At 41.2% G+C, this 24,258-nt stretch overlaps 1 protein-coding gene across 1 annotated transcript in view; it reads right to left on the reverse strand.

The window, feature by feature from the left end:
* Klc (kinesin light chain) overlaps positions 1–24,258 on the reverse strand; it is a 55,916-nt gene that overhangs the window by 17,811 nt on the left and 13,847 nt on the right. Inside the window, exons 3-7 of the mRNA XM_069504042.1 lie at positions 8,161–8,374; positions 3,654–3,856; positions 3,283–3,410; positions 2,794–3,022; positions 142–275 (exon numbers count right to left, since the gene is read on the reverse strand). Coding sequence (XP_069360143.1) covers positions 142–275; positions 2,794–3,022; positions 3,283–3,410; positions 3,654–3,856; positions 8,161–8,374 — 908 coding nt within the window. The remainder of the gene's footprint in view (positions 1–141; positions 276–2,793; positions 3,023–3,282; positions 3,411–3,653; positions 3,857–8,160; positions 8,375–24,258) is intronic.

Consider the following 24,258-nt stretch of genomic DNA (forward strand, 5'->3'; position numbering starts at 1 on the left):
CACATTTACTGTACCTTACGTATACCGATACGACTTAAACACGAGCATGAGTCACTCGCCTTCGTGAAATGCAAGAACTATACCACCAGGTGAGATTGCAGTCAAGGGCTAGCTTGTATCTGAATATTAAAAAAAAATGACCTCGTTTCCCATACAGCACAGCCAGGTTGTTGAGCGTGGCCGCCACAGCGGGGTGGTTTTCTCCGAGAGTTTTCTCGCGAATGGAAAGTGCGTCGTTCAGCAAGTTGGCCGCTTCTTTGTATTTGTTCTGATCCCTGCAACGAACGTAGGAAACATTCAATTACTATCAAGTTCAAACATGTACTAATTGTTCGGTTATTTGTAACATTTGATTTGATTTGTTAGAAATGATATAAGATTATTAATTTATTTATTGAAGGTAATTTAATAAAGTCGATATTTGGCTCATTCAATGTCAAACGATCTGTTGCTAGGAGGCCCTCTTAAAAGAATTTGTATATAAACTAGCTTATGCCCGCGACTTCGTCCGCGTGGACTACACAAATTTCAAACCCCTATTTCAACCCCATAGGGATTGAATTTTCAAAAATCCTTTCTTAGCGGATGCCTACGTCATAATAGCTATCTGCATGCCAAATTTCAGCCCAATCCGTCAACTAGTTTGAGCTGTGCGTTGATAGATCAGTCAGTCAGTCAGTCAGTCAGTCAGTCACCTTTTCCTTTTATATATTTCGATATGGGTGTTTATTTCAGTCTCCCTCCGAAACACGAAACGATTGGATATGTTTTGTGTTTAGATGACTGGATGTTGCGATAGCAATCGCGCTCTAATTTTTTTTTTTAATAAAAATAATGAGCAGGCGGGTCTCCTGGTGTTGAGTGACTACCGCCGCCCATGAACATTTGCAGCATCAAAGGAACCGCTAATACGTTGCTGGCCTTTCAGGAATTTGTTGATCCATCCGCCCCTTGAATAACCCCATATTGAAATCTAGTGAGAACACCGCTGAAGGGTTTTTTGTGGTTAGTTTTTTGGATTCTCAAAAATCTCTACGCGTTGGGACTAGCGTTCCTCGCGCGTATTGTACGAGGTTGTGTAGACCCACCTGTAGACCAGTGCCAGGATATTCAGCATAGTGGCCACGTCTGGGTGGTCGTGCCCGGACGTCTTCTCCAGATCCTCGAGCGCCTGCTTGCACAGCGGTACGGCCACCTCGTAGCGGCCTTGTGACGCGTATTGTACGAGGTTGTGTAGACCCACCTGTAGACCAGTGCCAGGATATTCAGCATAGTGGCCACGTCTGGGTGGTCGTGCCCGGACGTCTTCTCCAGATCCTCGAGCGCCTGCTTGCACAGCGGTACGGCCACCTCGTAGCGGCCTTGTGACGCGTATTGTACGAGGTTGTGTAGACCCACCTGTAGACCAGTGCCAGGATATTCAGCATAGTGGCCACGTCTGGGTGGTCGTGCCCGGACGTCTTCTCCAGATCCTCGAGCGCCTGCTTGCACAGCGGTACGGCCACCTCGTAGCGGCCTTGTGACGCGTATTGTACGAGGTTGTGTAGACCCACCTGTAGACCAGTGCCAGGATATTCAGCATAGTGGCCACGTCTGGGTGGTCGTGCCCGGACGTCTTCTCCAGATCCTCGAGCGCCTGCTTGCACAGCGGTACGGCCACCTCGTAGCGGCCTTGTGACGCGTATTGTACGAGGTTGTGTAGACCCACCTGTAGACCAGTGCCAGGATATTCAGCATAGTGGCCACGTCTGGGTGGTCGTGCCCGGACGTCTTCTCCAGATCCTCGAGCGCCTGCTTGCACAGCGGTACGGCCACCTCGTAGCGGCCTTGTGACGCGTATTGTACGAGGTTGTGTAGACCCACCTGTAGACCAGTGCCAGGATATTCAGCATAGTGGCCACGTCTGGGTGGTCGTGCCCGGACGTCTTCTCCAGATCCTCGAGCGCCTGCTTGCACAGCGGTACGGCCACCTCGTAGCGGCCTTGTGACGCGTATTGTACGAGGTTGTGTAGACCCACCTGTAGACCAGTGCCAGGATATTCAGCATAGTGGCCACGTCTGGGTGGTCGTGCCCGGACGTCTTCTCCAGATCCTCGAGCGCCTGCTTGCACAGCGGTACGGCCACCTCGTAGCGGCCTTGTGACGCGTATTGTACGAGGTTGTGTAGACCCACCTGTAGACCAGTGCCAGGATATTCAGCATAGTGGCCACGTCTGGGTGGTCGTGCCCGGACGTCTTCTCCAGATCCTCGAGCGCCTGCTTGCACAGCGGTACGGCCACCTCGTAGCGGCCTTGTGACGCGTATTGTACGAGGTTGTGTAGACCCACCTGTAGACCAGTGCCAGGATATTCAGCATAGTGGCCACGTCTGGGTGGTCGTGCCCGGACGTCTTCTCCAGATCCTCGAGCGCCTGCTTGCACAGCGGTACGGCCACCTCGTAGCGGCCTTGTGACGCGTATTGTACGAGGTTGTGTAGACCCACCTGTAGACCAGTGCCAGGATATTCAGCATAGTGGCCACGTCTGGGTGGTCGTGCCCGGACGTCTTCTCCAGATCCTCGAGCGCCTGCTTGCACAGCGGTACGGCCACCTCGTAGCGGCCTTGTGACGCGTATTGTATGAGGTTGTGTAGACCCACCTGTAGACCAGTGCCAGGATATTCAGCATAGTGGCCACGTCTGGGTGGTCGTGCCCGGACGTCTTCTCCAGATCCTCGAGCGCCTGCTTGCACAGCGGTACGGCCACCTCGTAGCGGCCTTGTGACGCGTATTGTACGAGGTTGTGTAGACCCACCTGTAGACCAGTGCCAGGATATTCAGCATAGTGGCCACGTCTGGGTGGTCGTGCCCGGACGTCTTCTCCAGATCCTCGAGCGCCTGCTTGCACAGCGGTACGGCCACCTCGTAGCGGCCTTGTGACGCGTATTGTATGACGAGGTTGTGCAAGGTGCGGAGACGCGCCGGGATCTCGTACCCCGCGTTGACTTGTTGCGCGAACTGTGATGGTGGCGTTGGGGACATGGCTGTGGATACAAAGAGTATATTTTCAGTCATTTATAAACTTTTGGCATCTTTTAATTGGATTTATATTCCCACGAAGCATCATGAGGGTATGACAATATCCCAATGAGGACTTGATATTAAAATCTAGGGATTAAACTTCTATCCACGAGAGCGGATGTTAGAATAAAAAATCAATGACCCAGAAAAACTTGCGTTTGTTGTCCGCCTGGCCGCTGCGGCTGGTCTCGGATTCTACAGTTATAGTATAAAAAGCTCTTACACTTATTGTTCCTGTTGTCTTCATGGTCGTCATCCGGGAACAGATCGACCATGGGGTCATCGCGTTTGTTGTCCGCCTGGCCGCTGCGGCTGGTCTCGGATTCTTCAGTTATGTCGCTGTCGTATTTCCTGGAGAAGAAAGATTTCAGCTATCAGCAGAGTAATTTATATAGAATCGCCTTTGAACAAAGACCTTTCTTGTGTGTATAGCTCCTCTCAAGGAAGGTCTTTGTCTAAGGCAAAGTAGCAACACAGTAAGGATAATGTTTTCTTACCTACCAGAGGTTCGACATAATAGCTATCTGCATGTCCAGCCCGATCGCGAATCCATGAATTGTTAAAGACTCTTTACTAGTTGCAGATGGGAGTTACCTTATTGAGGCCATGAAGTCCAAGTGCTTGTTCTCCTCTTCTAGCTGCGAGACCCTCTGTTCCGACGCCTGCAGACGTTGTTGGGCCGCGGCCAGCTCGTCGCGGAGCCACGCGTTCTCTTGACAGAGACGGCGCACCTGAGTGCGGAGCTTCTGTTTCTCTGCTTCCACTGATTGGAGGTGGGAGGCCAGGGCCATCATCACCTAGAAAGAAACAAGCAGTCTATTACTTATTCTTACTATGACAAAAAAATGGAAATTCAGAATGTTAAGAGTTTGCCAGCAAAAGAGCTGATTCTGGTTTAACTATCTGGCTGTATTGCATTGTAGGCTGTATTCCGAAACGTGTAATTCATCGTGATCAAGCCATGAACGGCTCGATTAAGCGACTCTGAGTGCAGCTGTAAATGTCAAAGTCAAAGTCAAATGATTTATTCAAAATAGGTAATAAATTACTGTTATTGATGGTCTGGTATGGTGTTAGATTTGTAAGATAGAGTGGTGATAATTATAACGCAAACTTAAAACTAAAGCTACGAGGGTCATATCATTTAACGTTGATTTCTTCTTTAATTGAAATTATTTCATAGATAGCAACCCCAAAAAACAGCAAAGTAAATATACAAAGCTGTCCCCGTTTTCAAACTGCACACATTTGTATTGTATGAGCATCCCTCGGGGGCAGTTGTTAGTTCAACAACCCCTTGTCGGCGCGCGGCGGCTTTGTGTCGGTCTGATTAAGGGCTGCAATCTCATCTCCACACGTAGGGGTGGGATAGATCATTTTTCAAGTGCTGTTGAAATTTTATTTTTGTTGCCGGTGCGATTTCATGTATACAACGAGGATTTCAAGCACGCGACCACGATAGACAGAGGGGGATACGCTTGCGATAGCAGCATTCTTTTCTCCATTATATTATAGTGGGTACAAGGTACTAGTTGATCCACCCAAAGCTTCGCTCGGGGTGCTAGCCAGGTAACCTCCTAGTGTGTCTGGGAGCTGCTGGTCCCTTTTGGATGCGTCTGAAGGGAAGAGCAGTATTCGGGCCGATGCACCCCGGTAACATGGCTAAAAATTTCTCTTTGGAGATATTGTTGGCTATGGCTATTGGCTGGGAGGGAAGGCCTCGGCGGACGTCGCTGGCTGGGTTTTAGTGGGTAATCCGGTCGCCTCTCGTTCGGCGAGTGCCACATACCTTCCCTCCAGTTGGCTGGCTAGCTAGCTTCCAGCGATAAAAAACCCAGCTTCGCTCACGAGAAACTTTCGAGTATCGGTTAGACGGACGGACGGTTTAGACGACATGTGTCATACAGAACCTTAATGCATTGCGTAAAGGTTAAATATGACTCAATATGTCGTTTGAATCGTCCTCTAAAAACCCCCAATTAAGACTGAGTTAAAACGAGACAGATTTGTGTGAATGATATAGCTCCGTCTCGTTTTAACTCTGTCTTAAGTCTAAGCTAAGTCAGAGTGCGCTCTATAGATCTCACTCTTATACTTGTCAGTTTAGTTCAGTGTAGGATTCGAGCTTTAGAAAATTCCTTCCTTTCTGCCTTCAATCTTTTAAAATAAAATCTACATGTCCTAGATACTCCAGCCCCTTTCAAGAATCCTCTTTGAGATGGTCCCTTACTTACCTTTCAAGTAATATAGGTCACGCGTCTAGAGTCTAGACGATAAAACATGAAAGGCTTTTAAACAGGCCGGCAAGTATTATGATGCTAGGCTATATGAGCTAAGGCTTGCGGATAGCATGTAGCACATCTCTTCAGCCTTAAAAGCCTGACAATATCTAGGCTATAATATACAGTTGTGGTAGCCTAGTGGTTAGGACGTCCGCCTTCCAATCGGAAATCGGGGGTTCGATCCCGGGACGCACCTCTAACTTTTCGGAGTTATGTGCGTTTTTAATTAATTAAAATATCACTTGCTTTAACGGTGAAGGAAAACATCGTGAGGAAACCTGCATGCCTGAGAGTTCTCCATAATGTTCTCAAAGGTGTGAAGTCTGCCGCACTTGGCCAGCGTGGTAGACTATGGCCAAAACCCTTCTCACTCTGAGAGGAGACCCGTGCTCTGTAGTCTGTAGTGAGCCGGTGATGGGTTGATCATGATGATGATGATGATGATAATATACAGTGCGACAAGGCCCTCTTGGCACTTGAATGACATTGACAGGGGGGCGCAGTTGGAGAACAAAGGCTTATAATTCAAACGTTAGTTCCGATTTTCGCCACGCGCCCAGATAGCCTTGTCACACTGTACCTGACTGCGGTGAAAAATCTAGGTAGATTCGTCTATCTAGGTAGATTCTACAGATTCTATCTTAGATAAACTATGCCACCTTTGTACAAAGACTAGCAACCGCCCGCGGCTTCTCTCCCAAGAAAATATTTTCTTACTCCTTGTTTTACAATATAAAAGGGTGGAGTCAGTCAGTGAGTCAGACATTTCATTTTCTTGTTTGAATATGCGTAGTCATATACAGTACGCGGCAGAAAGTAATGTACATCGACTTTTAGAAGGAAATAGCAGATTTGTAGAGCACTGTCTCTGTCGTTGAGACCGACAAAACGTCATATAGATATGAGTGACAGAGACAACGCTCTACAAAGCCGCAATGTCATTCTAAAGGCCGATGTACATTACTTTCTGCCGCGTACTGTACTTACTCGTACAAAATCGTACAGAAAATGTCGCCGATATTTTAATGTATACATATACGAAGCGAATACGGATGAGTGCACAAACGCCCTAACACGTTTATTTTATTTCAACGGTTTACATTGCCCACAATTAAATTTTATAGATCGGATAAATTACAAGTAAAGGTAATTCCTTACTTAATCTGATTGAAGCAATAGAATAGAATAGAATAGAATAGAATAGAATAGAATAGAATAGAATAGAATAGAATAGAATAGAATAGAATGTTTTTTTTATTCATGTAAACTTTTTACAAGTGCTTATGAATAGTCAGGTAGTTTTAATTTACCACTGGTTCGGTATGCCGTATAAAAAGCCTGTCTTCTTTTATACATAAACAGATTGAACCGATTTTAATGAACGACCGCTTCATTGTAATTGTGTGTAGAGCTTTACAGTGTCAATAAAGTACATTCTACTTTATTTATAGAGCGCTTTAAAGTCTTGGCTCGTAAATATATAGGCAGACAGACTAGGGTTGGGAAGACAGATTTAATCGAACTTTTTTCATCGAACTTTTTAAGGTACCGTACCTCAAAAGAAAAAAAAGGACCCCTTATAGGATCACTTTGTTTTCTGTCGTGTCTGTCGAGAAACCTATAGGGCAGGAAATTTGGCAGGTAGGTAGGTCTTATAGCACAAGTAAAGGGAAAATCCTAAAACCGTGAATTTATGGTTATATCACAAAAGAAAATAAATTTTTATTTATTTTTATGCATAATACTTAATTTTAATTAATTAAATATCACTTGCTTTAACGGTGAAGGAAAACATCGTGAGGAAATCTGCATGCCTGAGAGTTCTCCATAATGTTCTCCAAGGTGTGCGAAGTCTACCAATCCGCACATGGCCAGCGTGGTAGACTATGGCCAAAACCTTTCTCACTCTGAGAGGAGACCCGTGCTCTGTAGTGAGCCGGTGATGGGTTGATCATGATGATGATGATGATGATAATAATAGTTAATGATTTATCTTGCAAAATGTCGAAAAAAATACCGTACCTCCCCCCTCCAAAGTTTACCAATGCTCTAACTATCCCAGTTTTTTTACATTGACAATAAACCTGAGCTACAAAGTTTTGTGGTTTTATTTCTTCTGTAGAACGGAACCCTCGGTGCGCGAGTCTGATTAGCTCTTGGCCGTTTTTTTTGCTTTCAGACACGTCCGGCTGAAATTTGGGCGCTATTTATGAAGGTTTTTTGCTCGATTAAATTATGCTATAGCCGAAATAACTTTGATTTGTCGCGACTTACCAAAACAAAGTTATTTAAAACTTGCAAGTTAATGTTTGTCTTTTTTTATTAACTTGTCTGTAATTTGTATAGAATTTTGTTAACTTCTAGTGAATTGTTACGGGGTTTGTGTTAGATTTGTTAGTCTTCTCAATCTATTTCAGCTTTAACTGTACGCCAGGGACAGAGCCGTGGTTAGCCCAAGATATGTAGAACAGAAAAGAAACAGTTTTATTCAAAGAAACTTTTACAAGACGTACTTTTGATACTTTGAAATATGGTTTGGAATTTTTTATTTTGTATTTGTAGTGATTTGTTCACACACGGGCCGGCGCAAATAATAACTTGCCCCTATCCCGTAACGGTATGGCGTTAAATCAATTTGTGTCAAAGCGCCTTTAGTCTCCAGAATATTTAAGCACGAGCGCAGCGAGCGTCATGTGTTATGACTTTTAAAAGTATTTTTACAGAATTTAACTAAATGTGCAACAACTTGAAAACTCATTATGAGAGCACGAGCGCAGCAAGCGCCGTATTTTTCTCTCGGTGCATGTGTATGAGCTCACCTGCGCCTCCCCGAGCCCCAGCTCGATGGCGTCGATGCTCTTGCGCACCAGCGCGACCTTCTCGGTCTCGTGCTCCGTGTTGGCCGCGAGCCCGGCCAGCAGCTGCGCGTGCTCGGCCCGCAGCGCCTCGAGCCCCGCGGCGACGGTGCGCGCGCCGGCCACCATCTCCTCCTGCGTCATCGCCGTCATCCTGCCTAGCGATTCGATCTTCTTTCTGTGGAAGAGGAAAGGAATATCGTTAAATTCACGTTTGAGGTGCAAACGCATTGGCGCTGCGCCATTTTGCGCCAAATGAGATCTCACTCGTCATTTTAACTTTATGTGTCATTGTCAAAAGTACGATTTTAGTTCTTATTTTGAAGGTGAACCGTACTTTTGACATGACAGTTGACACAGAGTTAAAATGGCGAGTGGGTTCTCATTTTGTACGGACTATACACATAATTTAAAGTAAGTGCTGCACTGCAGTGCCTGAACTAGTATTTTTAACCTTTTTGTAAAGGAACAGCATTCCTGTCTACACAAGGCAATGCACACCGTCTATAAATACTTATAGCGCGTAAAAACAAAGGAAACAAAGTAGCGGACGACCGTGAAGGGCACCTTGGAATAGAAAACGATACTGATCAAGTTTAACGTCTCGTATCATTGGATGAGGATAAATGTATGACATTACATCTTAACTACACACATTAAACGTATTTTTTAAATTCATTATAGGCAAGTGCTTGACCACAATCACACCTGATGGAAAGTGATGATGAGGCCTAAGATGGGACGCGTTTACCTAGAAGATACCTGTTAAATCTTGTTTTAAAGATACCCAGGTTGTAGTTGGTAGGAAACACAGATCGTGGAAGAGTATTTCAAACCTATAGAAAAACCTTTTAGTTCAAATAATATGGGTTAAGAGGATTTTGTTCGTAGTGCGCTCAAACTTTAGTTTAGCTCTTATTATTCAATGAAACTTTGTAGACACGTTCGAGAAACATATATCTGTGTCTGTGGTTTGCCATTTTCGTTAAAATATTTAGCTCCAAAGTTACACGGGGCTCCGAGATTTACATACGAATCTGCATGCCAGCCCAATCCGTCCAGCAGTTTGAGCTGTGCGTTGATAGATCAGTCAGTCAGTCAGTCACCTTTTCGTTATATGTATAATATATTATTTAGATATACCACTTATCAAACGGGAGGAGCATGGTAATAAACTTTGGCAAAAAATAGCTATATAGCGTAGAAAGATTGGAACACTTGAGCGCTTAAATTGTTGAATATTAAGGTTTTTGCAATGTTGAAAATATTATTGTAATAATTACTGTATCCATAGAAAAGACTGTGTTCTATTGCTGTTAAGTTGAAAAGAATAGGTTCCTAACAGTGTCATCCATAAGTGCCTACTGCCTTGCCCAATATAGTTATTTGGTTGAATAGGCTACTTGACAATTTTTTTAAGTTGGTCTTAAATGGTTAATATTTGTCCTATTATATCAAAAAAATTAACACTATATTTTTTTGCGCCCTAAAAACCGTAAAACTTTAATTTAAAAAAATATTTTTCTTAGACAGGTGAAAACACTGTCGGCCATGTTTGGCCGATAGATTATCTGTACTCTGACGTCATGCATTTGTAAACAACAGCATAACCACAGAGTACATTATATATACTGAGCATAACCTACCAAAGTTTAATAAACATGACTTCTATACTAGTTTACATGAAAAATATAGTAATTATCGTTATTGCATCATCCGAGAATGTAAAAAACGCATCGATAAAGACCACAGGAAAGTTGTGGATTAGAGTGCCCAGTGAAATAAATATACGTAACACGCAAAGACTTGCTTAAAGGGATCCTATATGACTAACGACTTCAACCCACATTTATTTTTGCAAAGATCACTTTGTTGTAAGTCTTACTTAATAACTTATTCAATTTATAAAGAGAAAACGATATTTTTTTACGTTTACTATGAGTTTTTAGAAATATATAAAAACTAGCTTATGCTCGTGACTTCGCCCGCGTGGACTTCATAAATTTCAAACCTCCATTTAACCCACTCAGAGGTGGAATTTCAAAAAATCCTTTCCTAGTGGATACCTTCTCTTTACCTACAAAGAACACACTCACCAAATTTCATGTATCTAGGCCCAGCTGTTTAGATGTTTAGGCTGTGCGTTGATATATAAGTTAGTCAGGACTATAAATTTTATATATATGGATACTACGTTAGTCCCCGCGTGACATAGGAATGACATTTCTTTGTTTACATATTTAATGACGTCACATCATGGCTGACAGCGTTTTCTGCGTTTCAAATAAAAATAAAAATTGTATTTTTTTAAATTGGATTTATATATCCATCCTGCGTTTTTAATAATTGTTATTGATATATTTCGTTGTTTTAAGCAAAATACTATATAAATAATCATTTATTGGACGAAATTAGATATGAGTCAAGTAGCCTATTTACCTACTGCGCGATTGCGGGAGAATAACAGCTACAGTGTCACGATCGCAATCACCTCTTATTGGTTGACGCTCGCTCACTATTGGCTAAAATGCATTGTTGCAAAAAGAATCGCACAAATTCAACCAATCACAACAATTGAGATTGTAATCATGATTGATGCCGGTTTTAGGCAATCGCCTTACCGGTCTCAAAAACAAATCCTTTTTATGTTTAAGAACACCAAATGGGTTCCATTTTTTTACCATTTTGGTACGGAGCCCTAAATGCTTTTTACACCTTCACAGCTGCGCGTGCTGTTTGACAGGTTTGATACAAGATTTTCTCGATAAGCCATAACATGACCACCAGTAAAGTTATTATAGGAGTACCTACATAAAGAAAAACGTGAATCGTATAGTTTAAATGACACCTGTCAGATATCGGATAAACGTTTCAAAGGAATACAAGACTTTTCGATTTAAATGCAGATATAAGTACAAGATGTCTGTTGAATGTTAAGGTATGTTCCGCTACATTGGTGCCTAGCTCGGAATGTAATGTCATATAAGCTTATAGAGATTGTATGGGAACCAGTAGTGCCGCGACGGGACTGTGACAGCTGGTGACAGCACTGTTGCGGCAGCGCTGCTGCGTGCAGCGTGGTTCGGAATCATACCTTTAAGGTTCGTACGCACCTGAGCGGCGCGGCGCGGCGCTTCAGTCCGACTGCAGAACGCGTCACCTCAGGCCGCTCGACGGTGCCTACCGCACTACAACTTCAGTACGCGGCACCTCGCGTCACTTGCGCTTCACTTTTATACCCGTTCGCGTACGAGCGCGAAGCGCCGTGCCGCGCCGCTGGGTATGTCGCACTAGCGTCACTGCACTGCGCGTCGCTTCGCTGCGCTTCAAAATATTCTCTCCAGCCGTGCCGCGCGGCAACGCGCGGTGAAGCGCTGTGCAGCGCCGCTCTAGTGCGATATGCGCCATACAAAATGATAGAAATGATATTTTGACGCTCTGTGCCGCGACGTGCAGCTCGCTGAAGCGCCGCGCCGCGCCGCTCAGGTGCGTACGAACCTTTAACCATACAGATTTAAGTGCTACACTACGCGACGACTCTGTCCACGGAAAGAAGTTAGGATACGGGTCTCTCTGATACTTGGGATCAAGTATCAGAGAGATCTCTATTCAAAAGATAGAGCCAAAAATTTCAGTGGCCGTTAACCATTTTAAATCAGTTAGTGATTAAAAATGGTTATGGTACGATTACACCTACCGAGTAGTGAAGCGAGACAGTAAAATGTATGTAATCGTATCATTATGGGCAGATTAAACCTACCGAGTACAGTGGCGAGTCAGTGTCCTCGGCCGAGTACTCGGTTGGTATAAACACTAACGAGTGCAATTTCGCCAATTTCTCAGCCAAAGCACTGTCTCAGCCGAGTGACATTTTACTGTCTCGCTTCACTACTCGGTCGGTGTAATCTGCCCATTAACGGCCACAATCATGTTTTCAAAAAACATTCGAATTTTAAATCGAAAATGTTTTTAAAATAAATTCGAAAATAAACGGAACTGAACACGGAAACGGATCCTCTCACGATGAATGGGTAGGGTTTTAGGCCATAGTCTGCAACGGTTCATTGCGGATTACTCACTGTTGCCTCAACTCAACTTTATTACCAAAAATCTATGAATACGTAGTTTCAAAATCCTTTACAGTACACGGCAGAAAGTAATGTACATCGACATTTAGAAGGAGATACCAGATTTGTAGAGCATTGTCAACGCTCTACAAAGCCGAAATGTCATTCTAAAGGCCGATGTACATCACTTTCGGCCGCGTACAGTACATGGTTTTGTGGACGTATTGCGACAACGCATATCAATCGATTGCACTGAAGCAACGTTGACCTAAGTCTGTAGTTGGATGGATGTCCGACTTGGGCCCATAGGCCAAAATAATAATGTATGCCTTTTCGTTTCCTGGCCCCTTGAAGATTAGCACAAAAATCTAAATCCACGCCGACGAAGACGCGGGCATTAGCTAGTGATTGATAGAGAAAGACTAAGACCTGATTTTATAAGTATAATATCTAGGTACCTAGAGTACGCCGTAGAAAATAATGTACATCTACCTTTAGAAGGAGATAGCGGATTTGTAGAGCATTGTCTCTGTCGTTGAAACCGACAAAACGTCATATAGGTAAAAGTGAAAGAGACAACGCTCTGCAAAGCCGAAATTTCATTCTAAAGGCCGATGTACATCACTTTCTACAGCGTGCTTTAAATATCGGTACCACAAACTCGAAAGTCCCAGCTTTATAGTCCTAAATGGGCCTGACAATAGATAGGAAGTGAATTGCGAAACGAAAACGGGGTGCGACGTAGTGTACCTATCCCACGATACCGAGCTATCCACGGATGTAGATGTTTGATGGACTGTGATCGCTGCCATTATTTCATCGATATAAATAACAAGATATGGTCAAGCGAACAAAATTTTTCACGGTTTTGGAACCAAATAAATCAGCGCCACCCCTTGGATACTAATGAACGACCCGTTTGAAATCCAGACGTCACTGAGATTGCATTGAATGCTAAAGCACCACTGAATCGGTGCCGTTTCGTTTGTTCAATAGCCCTGTCCATACGAAGTAATATATAGGTCAATGCATTATTTCTGAAAACAGGCTGTCTGCAAATGACACACTTTAACAAGTTAAATCTACTTACAGTCCGCAGCAGAAAGTAATGTACATCGGCCTTTAGAATGACATTTCGGCTTTGTAAAGCGTCGTCTCTGTCACTCATACCTTAATGACGTTTTGTTGGTCTCAACGACAGAGACAACGCTGGTCTACAAATCTGGTATCTCCTTCTAAAGGTCGATGTACATTACTTTCGGCTACGTACTGTACCTATATCACCGTGTTTTGATTTGATTCGAAAACCACCTTTTGGGGTTCCAACCTTTTTAGGGTTCCATACCTCAAAAGGAAAACGGAACCTTTATAGGATCACTTGATTGTCTGTCTGTCTGTCAAGAAACCTACAGGGTACTTCCCGTTCACCTAGATTCATGAAATTTGACAGGTAGGTCATATAGCAGACGTTAGGGGAAAAATCTGAAAACCGTGAATTTATGGTTACATCACACAAAAAAATTAAATTGTGGCCATGAACTAAAAATTAGTATTTTCAATTTTCGAAGTAAGATAACTATATCAAGTGGGGTATCATATGAAAGGGCTTCACCTGTGCATTCTTAAACAGATTTTTATTTATTTTTATGCATCATAGTTTTGAATTATCGTGCAAAATGTCGAAAAAATACCACTGCAGTACAGAACCCTGATTACGCGAGTCTGACTCGCACATGGCCAGTTTTTTTAGCAAAAGGACGGCCAATCCAATGGGTACAAGACTTTTCCTACAAACTTCATAAGAATGTAAAACGTAGACCTATTTGTAGGACGCCTAATTATTTATTACTAGCGACCCGCCCCGGCTTCGCATGGGGGCAATGTAGATACCATGTGGTGCCATTGAGGTGTCATTGCCTCGGAAACTCTCAAATGAGAGAATTTTTTCCGACCTAATTCACATTAGTTCGATTTCTCTAGGGATCTACTATAAACTATAGCTATAAACCTTCCTCTTGAATCACTCTATCTATTGGTGAAAACCGCATTAAAATCCGTTGCGTAGTTTAAAAGATCTACGCGTTCATACATACAGACAGCGCGGGAAGCGACTTTATTTTATACTATTTAGAGAGGAAAACCATAAGTCGGCCTATTTTCATAATAGGATTTTTGTACTTAAATACAAATCCAATTGCACAGATTTATTTTACCACATTCAGTTTGTTGACTTAACAAGATCCATGGTGAGATTAGGGACACGCATCAGATTAAAGCTAATACCTATTACAAATAGATCACATGGCAACAACAGTTATTTTTACTAGGTTTTACTAATTATTTTGCATGCCTAATACTTATTTAAGGCGAAACAATTCTACTGGACAATATTATGTAATAACATCTCATTGTAAAATGTTTCCGCAAATAAAGAATCTTTGAAACAAACAGATAAAACTAAATCACTAGAGTTTATGTTACACTAGCTGATGCCCGCGACTTCGTCCGCGTGGAATTAGGTTTTTGAAAATCCCGTGGGAACTCTTTGATTGTCGGGGATAAAAAGTAGCCTATGTCACTCTCCAGGTCTTTATCTATACCCATGCAAAAAATCATGTCAATCCGTTGCACCGTTGCGACCTGATTGAAGGACAAACCAACAAACAAACAAACACACTTTTGCATTTATAATAAGGGTACTGATAGCAAAGCAATAGTATGGGCAAAGATCGGATGTTGTATAGAAGCAGGCGTTACTTTGCGGAAATCCATGATCCAATGAACTAGAAGCTTAGTTTGCTATAATCCGCTGAAACAGGTCGAATCTGCATGGTGCAACATGCAGCATGCGACAAGCACCACCCGCCCTTCCACTGCTAAACGTGCAGGAAAAACCAGCAACCAGGAAAGCAAAACGCACCACCACCACGCAGCACCACACAGTATTTGGGATTTGTGTGGTGCTGCGTGTTTGTGGAGGCGGAGTGAAAGATGTCGGAGTCAACTGTCAATCCTGGAGCAGTGAATAGGCTACTTGACAATTTTTTTAAGTTGGTCTTAAATGGTTAATATTTGTCCTATTATATCAAAAAAATTAACACTATATTTTTTGCGCCCTAAAAACCGTAAAACTTTAATTTAAAAAAATATTTTTCTTAGACAGGTGAAAACACTGTCGGCCATGTTTGGCCGATAGATTATCTGTGCTCTGACGTCATGCATTTGTAAACAACAGTATAACCCTGTGGGTGACAGTGTTTTCACCTGTCTAAGAAAAATATTTTTTTAAATTAAAGTTTTACGGTTTTTAGGGCGCAAAAAATATAGTGTTAATTTTTTTGATATAATAGGACAAATATTAACCATTTAAGACCAACTTAAAAAAATTGTCAAGTAGCCTATTCATACTAATAATGTAAATGCAAAGGTGTCTTCTTCAAATCTTCAAAAAGGGCATAAAAATAGTTTGTATCCTGAAGACAGGCTTTCGAATTTTAGAAAAACCTAATTCCTTGCGAAGTCTGCTAATCCGCGCATGGCCAGCGTAGTGGACTATGGCCTAAACCCTTCGCATTCTGAGAGGAGACCCGTGCTCAGTACTGACCTGGCGATGAGTTGTTGATGATGAAATCCAAATCACACACAATAAATTAGCTCATTGAGAATTGAGAAATTCATACAACAATACACAATGGCTAAACTGAAATCAGCTAATGCAAATAAATGTGATTATCACGTCTTACATAATATCATACTACATAATAGCAAGAAGCTGTGATAGCCTAGTGGTTAGGACGTCCGCCTTCTAATCGGAGGTCGGTGGTTCGATCCCAGGCAAGCACCTCTAACTTTTCGGAGCTATGTGCGTTCTAAGTAATTAAATATCACTTGCTTTAGCGGTGAAGGAAAACATCGTGAGGAAACCTGCATGCCTGAGAGTTCTCCATAATGTTCTCAAAGGTGTGTGAAGTCTACCAATCCGCACATGGCCAGCGCGGTAGACTATGGCCAAAACCTTCTCGCTCTGAGAGGAGACCCGTGCTCTGTAGTGAGCCGGCGATGGGTTGATCATGATGATGATGACATAATAGCTGCACATTCGAAGTCGATCATGAAATGTCCGCCTGCACATCGTGAGAATATGCGGCAGGAAATCGCATAATATGCAAATCGTTGAACAATTTAGATATGGGGCAATGGCTTTAACGTCCTTTGGTACATCAGAGTCATCTAAATACTATCAATATCTACATTAACATTACATTTAATGATATTTTTATATATGTATGTACATTTATATAATAGATTTACATATATTATATAGTATGTACTCATTAGAATGTATGTTTACGTATACCTAAGTGTGTATCGTTACACTAAATGTTAGTTTATGGGGCTAGAAATAATTTTAAAAAATCATGATTTTTATTTATTTTCAACATAATTATTTTTTAACGTCACCGTTGTACGGAAAGCGAATAATGACGTCAGAATGCGTAAACGACCAATATTTTTGAATTTTATAACATAAGAAATATTTTCCAGTATGAATTACTCTATCAGTACCAGTATTATAAATTTGAAAGTGTGTTTGTTTGTTGGTTTATTGGTTTGTCCTTCAATCAGGTAGCAATGGATCAACGGATCGTGATATTTTGCACGATTATAGTTAAAGACCTGGAGAGTGACATAGGCTATTAATCCCGGGAAATCAAAGAGTTCCCACGGGGTTTTTAAGAACCCAAATCCACGCATACGAAGTCGCGGGCATTAGCTAGTAGTCTATATTTATGTTAATAAGCCTCAAATAATTTGTTTTGGTACATTTTGAAATTACATAATACAGGAAGTATTAACGACAAAATATTGTGTATGTTTGAGTCGTAAATCTCTTACTTGTCTCGCCATTTTCCGGTATTTAGTTTTGGTAATTATGTAAATTTAAAATTATGCAATAAGTACAATCTATCTACGAAAATAATATAATAGTGATATAGATTATGACCCAAGTATATAATCTGTTTTGTTTTTTTGTTTTTTTTTGTAACTTAATTATGCAACAATCAACGACATAAATCTAATTGAAAGTACCTACCTACCTAATATTATAGAGACTGACTTTATCTTTAGAATTAAAATCTGAAATATATATCCAACCGCAATATCTTCTGATGCATATGTGATATTTCTGTGTTCTGGAGTCATTTTACAAAATTCCAGAGGGAGGAATGCAAAATTCTTCGATCTTAGGTGGACGCGCGCGCAGGTGTGGCCACAACCTAACTCTATTATAAAAGCTGGTATATCTCAGTAAATGTGTTTCAAATTACCAATACGTAAATTAATTGTGTAAAATATTCCTGGCTGGGTGCCAGGAAGAAGTTTTAAAGGCGATAAAAAGGTAATCTTCAGCAAAGTTTGTAATAACTTATCCGATATCGATATAGCTGGTGACAGCTTCAAAATTGTATACAGAAGTTTGCCAATCTTGTTATGAAAGTTTAAAACCAACCCCTGACTACCTGGGTGCGGGAATTTTTTAAAGCTCAACTTCGTAAACTTGTTATTTCTCTCACCTGCTGTAGTTGGTTGGAACTTGGAACATACTAGGACTTGGATATTCAGAAGTTATGTTATTTAAGCAATGTGTGTTTAAACTTGAAAGGTGTACAGAGTAAACTATTAGGTACTAGCTGATGCCCGCGACTTCGTACGCGTGGATGTAGATTTTAAAAATCCCGTGGGAACTCTTTGATTTTCCGGGATCAAAAGTAGCCTATGTCCTTCCCGGGATGCAAGCTATCTCTGTACCAAATTTCATCAAAATCGGTTTAACGGGTGAGCCGTGAAAAGCTAGCAGACAGACAGACAGACAGACGGACAGACAGACACACTTTCTCATTTATAATATTAGTATGGATTTACAAGAGACTGTCTTAACATCTTAGATAATAAGCAAGACACAACAAGACATCATTGCCTAAAGTTAGGTGTAGCATAAGAAACACTAGTAATCTTACAAAGAGCGTTGTCTCTGTCGTTGAGACCGACTGGCATGAGTGACAGAGACTAACAAACCGAAATCTCATTCTAAAGGTTGATGTACAACATTTCTTGCCGCCTACTGTATCATATCAAGAATACTCCAACAAGGAGGTACGCAGTAAAACCTTACTGAAATCCCTCAAGGGTATCCCGGGGTACTTTATTACTTTCGCAATGCACCACATAAGGCGGATAAAGGACCCCCCCCCCCCCTTACTTCCCAACTTTGCCTACATTTGTATTTGGTACAGGGATAAAACTGCCATGAAATTTCAATGACTCTGGATGATTTTTCGTAGTATTTAATCATGGCTGGCGTAGTAATCTGACTCAGATGGAAGATAGAAGTAACCTGGAAGAACAGTCCCGCAAATTGCATAATCCGCGTGGCCGCCATTTTAGTGACGTCAGCACTAGATTCAAGTTTCGAACTGATGGTATATTTATATTTCGGCTGACGTCAAAATGAATGACGTCATTTCAATGCTAATGAGACATGGTTCCAGCGCAATAGCAATTTGCGGGACTTATAAGCGAATCGACATTACGACATCTAAGGCAGGTGTCGGTAACAAAAGATTATCTGTACATAGACATTGTATAAAACAAAGTCGCTTCCCGCTATCTGTCCCTCTGTAGAAATAAATACGTTTAGATGTTTTAAACTACGCAACGGATTTTAATGCGGAATTCGTCAATAGATATGAGTGATTCAAGAGGAAGGTTTATACGTATCAGTACCCCTATTATAAATGAAGTGTGTATGTTTGTTGGTTTGTCCTTCAATCACGTCGCAACGGAGCAACGGATCGACGTGATTTTCCGCATGGGTTTTGTTTAAGACCTGGGAGAGTGACATAGGCTACTTTTTATCCCGGAAAATCAAAGAGATCCTACGGGATTTTTAAACACCTAAATCCACGCGTACAAAGTCGCGGGCATCAGGCGGAAATAAAGTAACCTTACACGGTTCTTCAAAAAGAGTAATTTATCTTAATAATATTATAAATGTAAAAGTGTGGATGTTTGGATGTTTGTTACTCAATCACGCAAAAACTACAAGACGGATTTGGCTGAAATTTGGAATGGACATAGAATATACCCTGGATTAAAACATAGGCTACTTTTATCCCGGAAATTAAAGAGTTCCCGCAGGATTTTGAAAAACGTAAATCCACCCGGGCGAAGTCGCAGGCATCAGCTAGTTACCTATATTTTGAATAAATTATTTGAATTACTTAAACAGTAGATATATGGTTGGCAGCCCTACTCGTGGGAAACACATGGAATTATCACCTGCCGTCATCGTGTCGCATCTACTACGTAGTCATATTAAAGTTCTAAAAATAAAAACACGACAATTTCATACACGGCACAGAAGTCACATCTGCGGGTGCAATTCAACAGTTAATTGTATGAAGGTTATTTGACTTGAATGTAAAAAGGCTTTGTTAATCTACATACTCTGTACATTTATGCCGTTTTTAACCTAAATGGAATAGTTGATTGTAAAAATTGACAAAGGACAAAGCAAGTGACATTTTAATTATGTACTTAAAACGTACATAACTCCGAAAAGTTTCCCGTGAAGAAGTGCGTGCCCGGGATCGAACCCCCGACCTCCGATTGGAAAGCGGATGTCCTAACCACTAGGCACACCTAACTGTCCTGAACTGTGATATAGTCGCAAGATAGGAAATGCTGATAAGGTCTAAGTTTCCTTCCAACTGTCCAACGATACTGCGGGAGCGACGGAGCCGGATGTGCATTACACATGTAGATACCTGCGAGTGGAGTAGGTACATGTTAATGCACTACCGAGTCCGACACACCTTTGAGGTAAGCAGACGAGGACACTTAACGTTTACTACATATCTATAAAAGGGGTGTCAACAAAAATATATCGCACATAGCTACAAGAGCCGTAAAGAGCAAAGCCGTAAGAAACCGTAAGATATGTGAGTACTGAAATCACATTTGACGTCATTAACATTAGCTGCCGTAAAAATATTGTAAGTAAAAGGCATGTGCCTTACTGGTAGGCAATCACCAGGAGTTTATCGGCATACCTAGGTCCTAGAGGTTCGACTAACACAAACTGACATAGAAAGTCTACCATCTAAATCATCATCAATCATTAAGAGCCTCAATAGCTCAACGGCTAACCGTTGGAACCGTAAGGAGCGGACTGAAAACCGAAAGGTCGCCGGTTCAAACCCACCCATTGCACTATTGTCGTACCTACTCCTAGCACAAGCTTAACGCTTAGTTGGAGGGGAAAGGGGAATATTAGTCATCAATGGCTAATATTTACTACAACAGAGTGAGCACCAATATGTACCTAAGTAGGTACCTAACCAGACAAATAAATGAAATCACGAAACCAATTCAGCAACAAGTCATATTCCTGGAAATGTAATTTGGAACGTGCCAAGCAAAACTAACATGTTTCTATAATATAGAAAACAGAGGGTACAAATATAACCTTGTCGAAGTTTCTTGCCCCCACCCCTTGGGGGGGTAGGTAATAGCCGACGCGAGGCGCATAAAATATCCCCGTCGCCATGGTTACCCAGAGCAACAACCCCCCTGAGCGAGGCTTAGTGTTTCAGGCGTTTTAGAACGATATTCAACTGAGCCACAAGTAACATTTTGATAGAAAGAAAGAAAAATGTTTATGCTAGGGACATGTACTAAAAGTATCAGTTTATAGGTACATGGTGTGGGTAATATCGTTTTGAATAGCAGTGTAACACCTCGAACAGATAGGCCACCCAGCTTGACGTGTTGTCATCGGGCGGGTCCCTCAGACACAAATCTCTATGGCGCACATCTGCCCATCAGATATCCTAACGCCAATAGGTCAAAAGGACAATGGACAAAATGGTTCTCATTGCGGCCACTTCCGAAATTCCTTTACATCAATTTATACTTCTATACTTCTATACTAATAAATAAAATTGAAGTGTATGTCTGTAATTTCAAAATAATCACCTCATATTAAGCTCATATGTTATTAGAACTGTACCATAACTGAATCACACGTTTTTAAATTTTTTGTCTGTCTGTCTGTTTGAACGGGCTAATCGTCGGAACGGCTGAATCTATTTTGACAGGACTTTCACAGACAGAGATTAGCCCGTTCAAACAGACAGACTAAATAAATAAAATACAAGTAAAACAGGGATGAACTTCATCATCATCACGATCAATCCATTACCGGCCCACTACTACTCTTCTCAGAAAGAGAACGGTTTAGGCCATGGTCTGCCACGCTGGCCCTATGCGGATTAACAGACTTCACACACCTTTGAGAACATGGAGAACTCTCAGGCATGCAGGTTTCCTCACGATGTTTCCTTCACCGTTAAAGCATTTGAAAAACGCACATAACTCCGAAAAGTTAGTGGTGCGTGCTCGGGATCGACCCCCGACCTTCCGAAAAGAAGGCGGAGGTCTTAACCACTAGGCTATTACCACTTTTTTGAACTTAAAACTGCAGCGAGTGAAATGCTGTACAAATAAACAAAGGAACACAACCGGGTGTTTACTAAATTCATATTTTCCATTCGCAACTCGAATGTCCTCAGTTTGTTTGCATTTAAAATGGCCGAGTCCCTCGTTAGTGCTTCTACTCGTAGCTTTTTTTTTAACGTTTGAAGGTAAATTATGCGCATCCCAGTAATATACGAAATACAGCACGATTACAAACGGGGAAAACGGTGATAGTCTGGAAATAAAGACTGAAAAGGTTTCCAATAGGGTCTTGGACTGTAGTAATACAATGAAGTGATTTTTTTGTATAGCGGTAGTTTATGGGGCTAGAATTCATTATAAAAGAAAATAATTTTTAAAAATCATGATTTTTATTTATTTTTACCATGAACATCACGCACGAAGGTGAATATAGACGTCACAATCCGTAATCGACAATTTTTTTCAATTTTTTAACATAAAACTAGAGTAATTTCTGCGGGAAAATATTTTTCATGTTAAAAATTTAAAAAATATTTGTCGTAATAATAAACAAGTGATAGGTACTTAAGTGCTTATTAAAACGCACGTAGATCGTAACTCCAAAAAGTTAGATGCGCATACCCGGGTTCGAACGCCGGATCCCTCCATTACGAGGCTGAAGTCTTTACTAGGCTATCACATCTTTCTTATAAGAGTTCTTTTCTTAAAAGATTTAAAAAGAGATAAAGCTTCGCGGTAGCTACGGGCACGCCGCACGAACGAGTTTCAAATAAATTGAAGCTACATTTCAAAGGAACTGCGTATCGTTAGCTTTTAACATCGACGGTCTTAGGCTGAGATTGAGCGCACTTTGACTTTACTCAGACTTACGATTGAGTTAAAAGTTAAAACGAGACAGATTTATGCGAGATATAGCTCTGTCTCATTTTAAGTCTGTCTTAAGTCTAAGCAAAGTCAGAGTCCGCTCTATAGATCTCACCCTTAGACTAAAATAACAGATGATAATTCAATCCCAGAGATGTGGGGTCTTTTACAGCACCATTCTCTGCTCCCCAGTTAGTCTAGACGCATCGATTACCCTACCGCTCGTCCGGTAGAGTGATGCTACCCTAATTGGATTAGGATTGCTTTGTTTTACATTCGAGTGGATTTCCCCATTTATAAACTGTCTTTTTGCTTTCTCTTTTCTCTCTCATTCAGTTTCTGTTCACGGTCCTGTGAGCTCAATTCCCTTTTTACAAGGATTTGTTTTTGGTATAGACCGGATTTTAATACACTCCATCTCTTTGAATTTTAATTTCTTTCTAATATATGTAGGTTTTTAGACTTTCTAAATGAATCAAAGATTTCATTTATATTCCTTCCTTCCTACAAATTATGTCAATAGACACGAGCTACCGATAATTTTATTTATACAGTTGTATACCGAATGAGGCCACTTGTATCCATTTCATGAGTTGACTCTTAGGATTTATTGAGCGCTTGCGTAAGGTCTTGAAAGCTCAAAGTTCAAGGGCGGCAAGATGAAGGACGACAATAGATCAATAATTATTTCTTCGTCCTTTCAGATATTCCCGGGTAGCTAAATTAAATGTGATCTAAAAGGTATACACAAAATGTGTCCCAAAGATAAGATTTATTTTATGTTAAGGTGGAAGACGCCGGACGCGGTCTGCCCGCGAAATTCAAATTTTATTTGGTTTTTCGCAATTTGTAAACGAATACGACAAAGTAGGCCTATGTCATTCAAATTGAGCCCCTAGCAGTATCATCTTCACAGGCTTATACAAAAATCTTTACTTAAAAGTGTCTAGTTTAAGAAATTAGTCAAATAATGAGTTTAGAGAGAGAGACGTGAGCTACTCACAAATTAGTCTTAGGCCTTAAATAGGAAAGGTGAAACTGACTGGCTGACATATCAATAAATAATTTTTTATTTGGAATATTCTGAGCGACACAATAATATTACAAAGTCAGATTTTTATAGTCAGACATCAAACAGTATCAGTAGGTAATCACGCGAAACACTTTGCACGCTTAGGACTAGTACAGTACAGTCAAATGTCAATTTCAAAACTTGTATGCTTTTCAGATGAAAAAAAAAATGAAAAAAACAAATGAATTTTTTATGGACATATAAACTTTTATGATATTATATATCAGCATTCAACTCTAATAGTGGACCCTAGAAACATGAGATTTTTTCTATAGCGTGTATAACATAGGCCTCCATAAAGGTTTTACAGAAATTCTATCCAAGTGCAATGCACCACAAATGACATATGGTGCATTCTCTTGATTACGGTAAAATGACAGCTGCAATGTCACGTTAACAATTACCTCTATTGGTTGATGCTCGCTCACTATTGGCTACATTGCATTGTTGAAACAAGAATACCATAAATTCAGCCAATCACAATCGAGATTGTAATAATGATTGATCGACCAGTAGTCTTAACAGACGCGACGCGAG

The sequence above is a fragment of the Maniola hyperantus genome, chromosome 16, assembly GCF_902806685.2.
Source record: "Maniola hyperantus chromosome 16, iAphHyp1.2, whole genome shotgun sequence".
Lineage (NCBI taxonomy): Eukaryota > Metazoa > Arthropoda > Insecta > Lepidoptera > Nymphalidae > Maniola > Maniola hyperantus.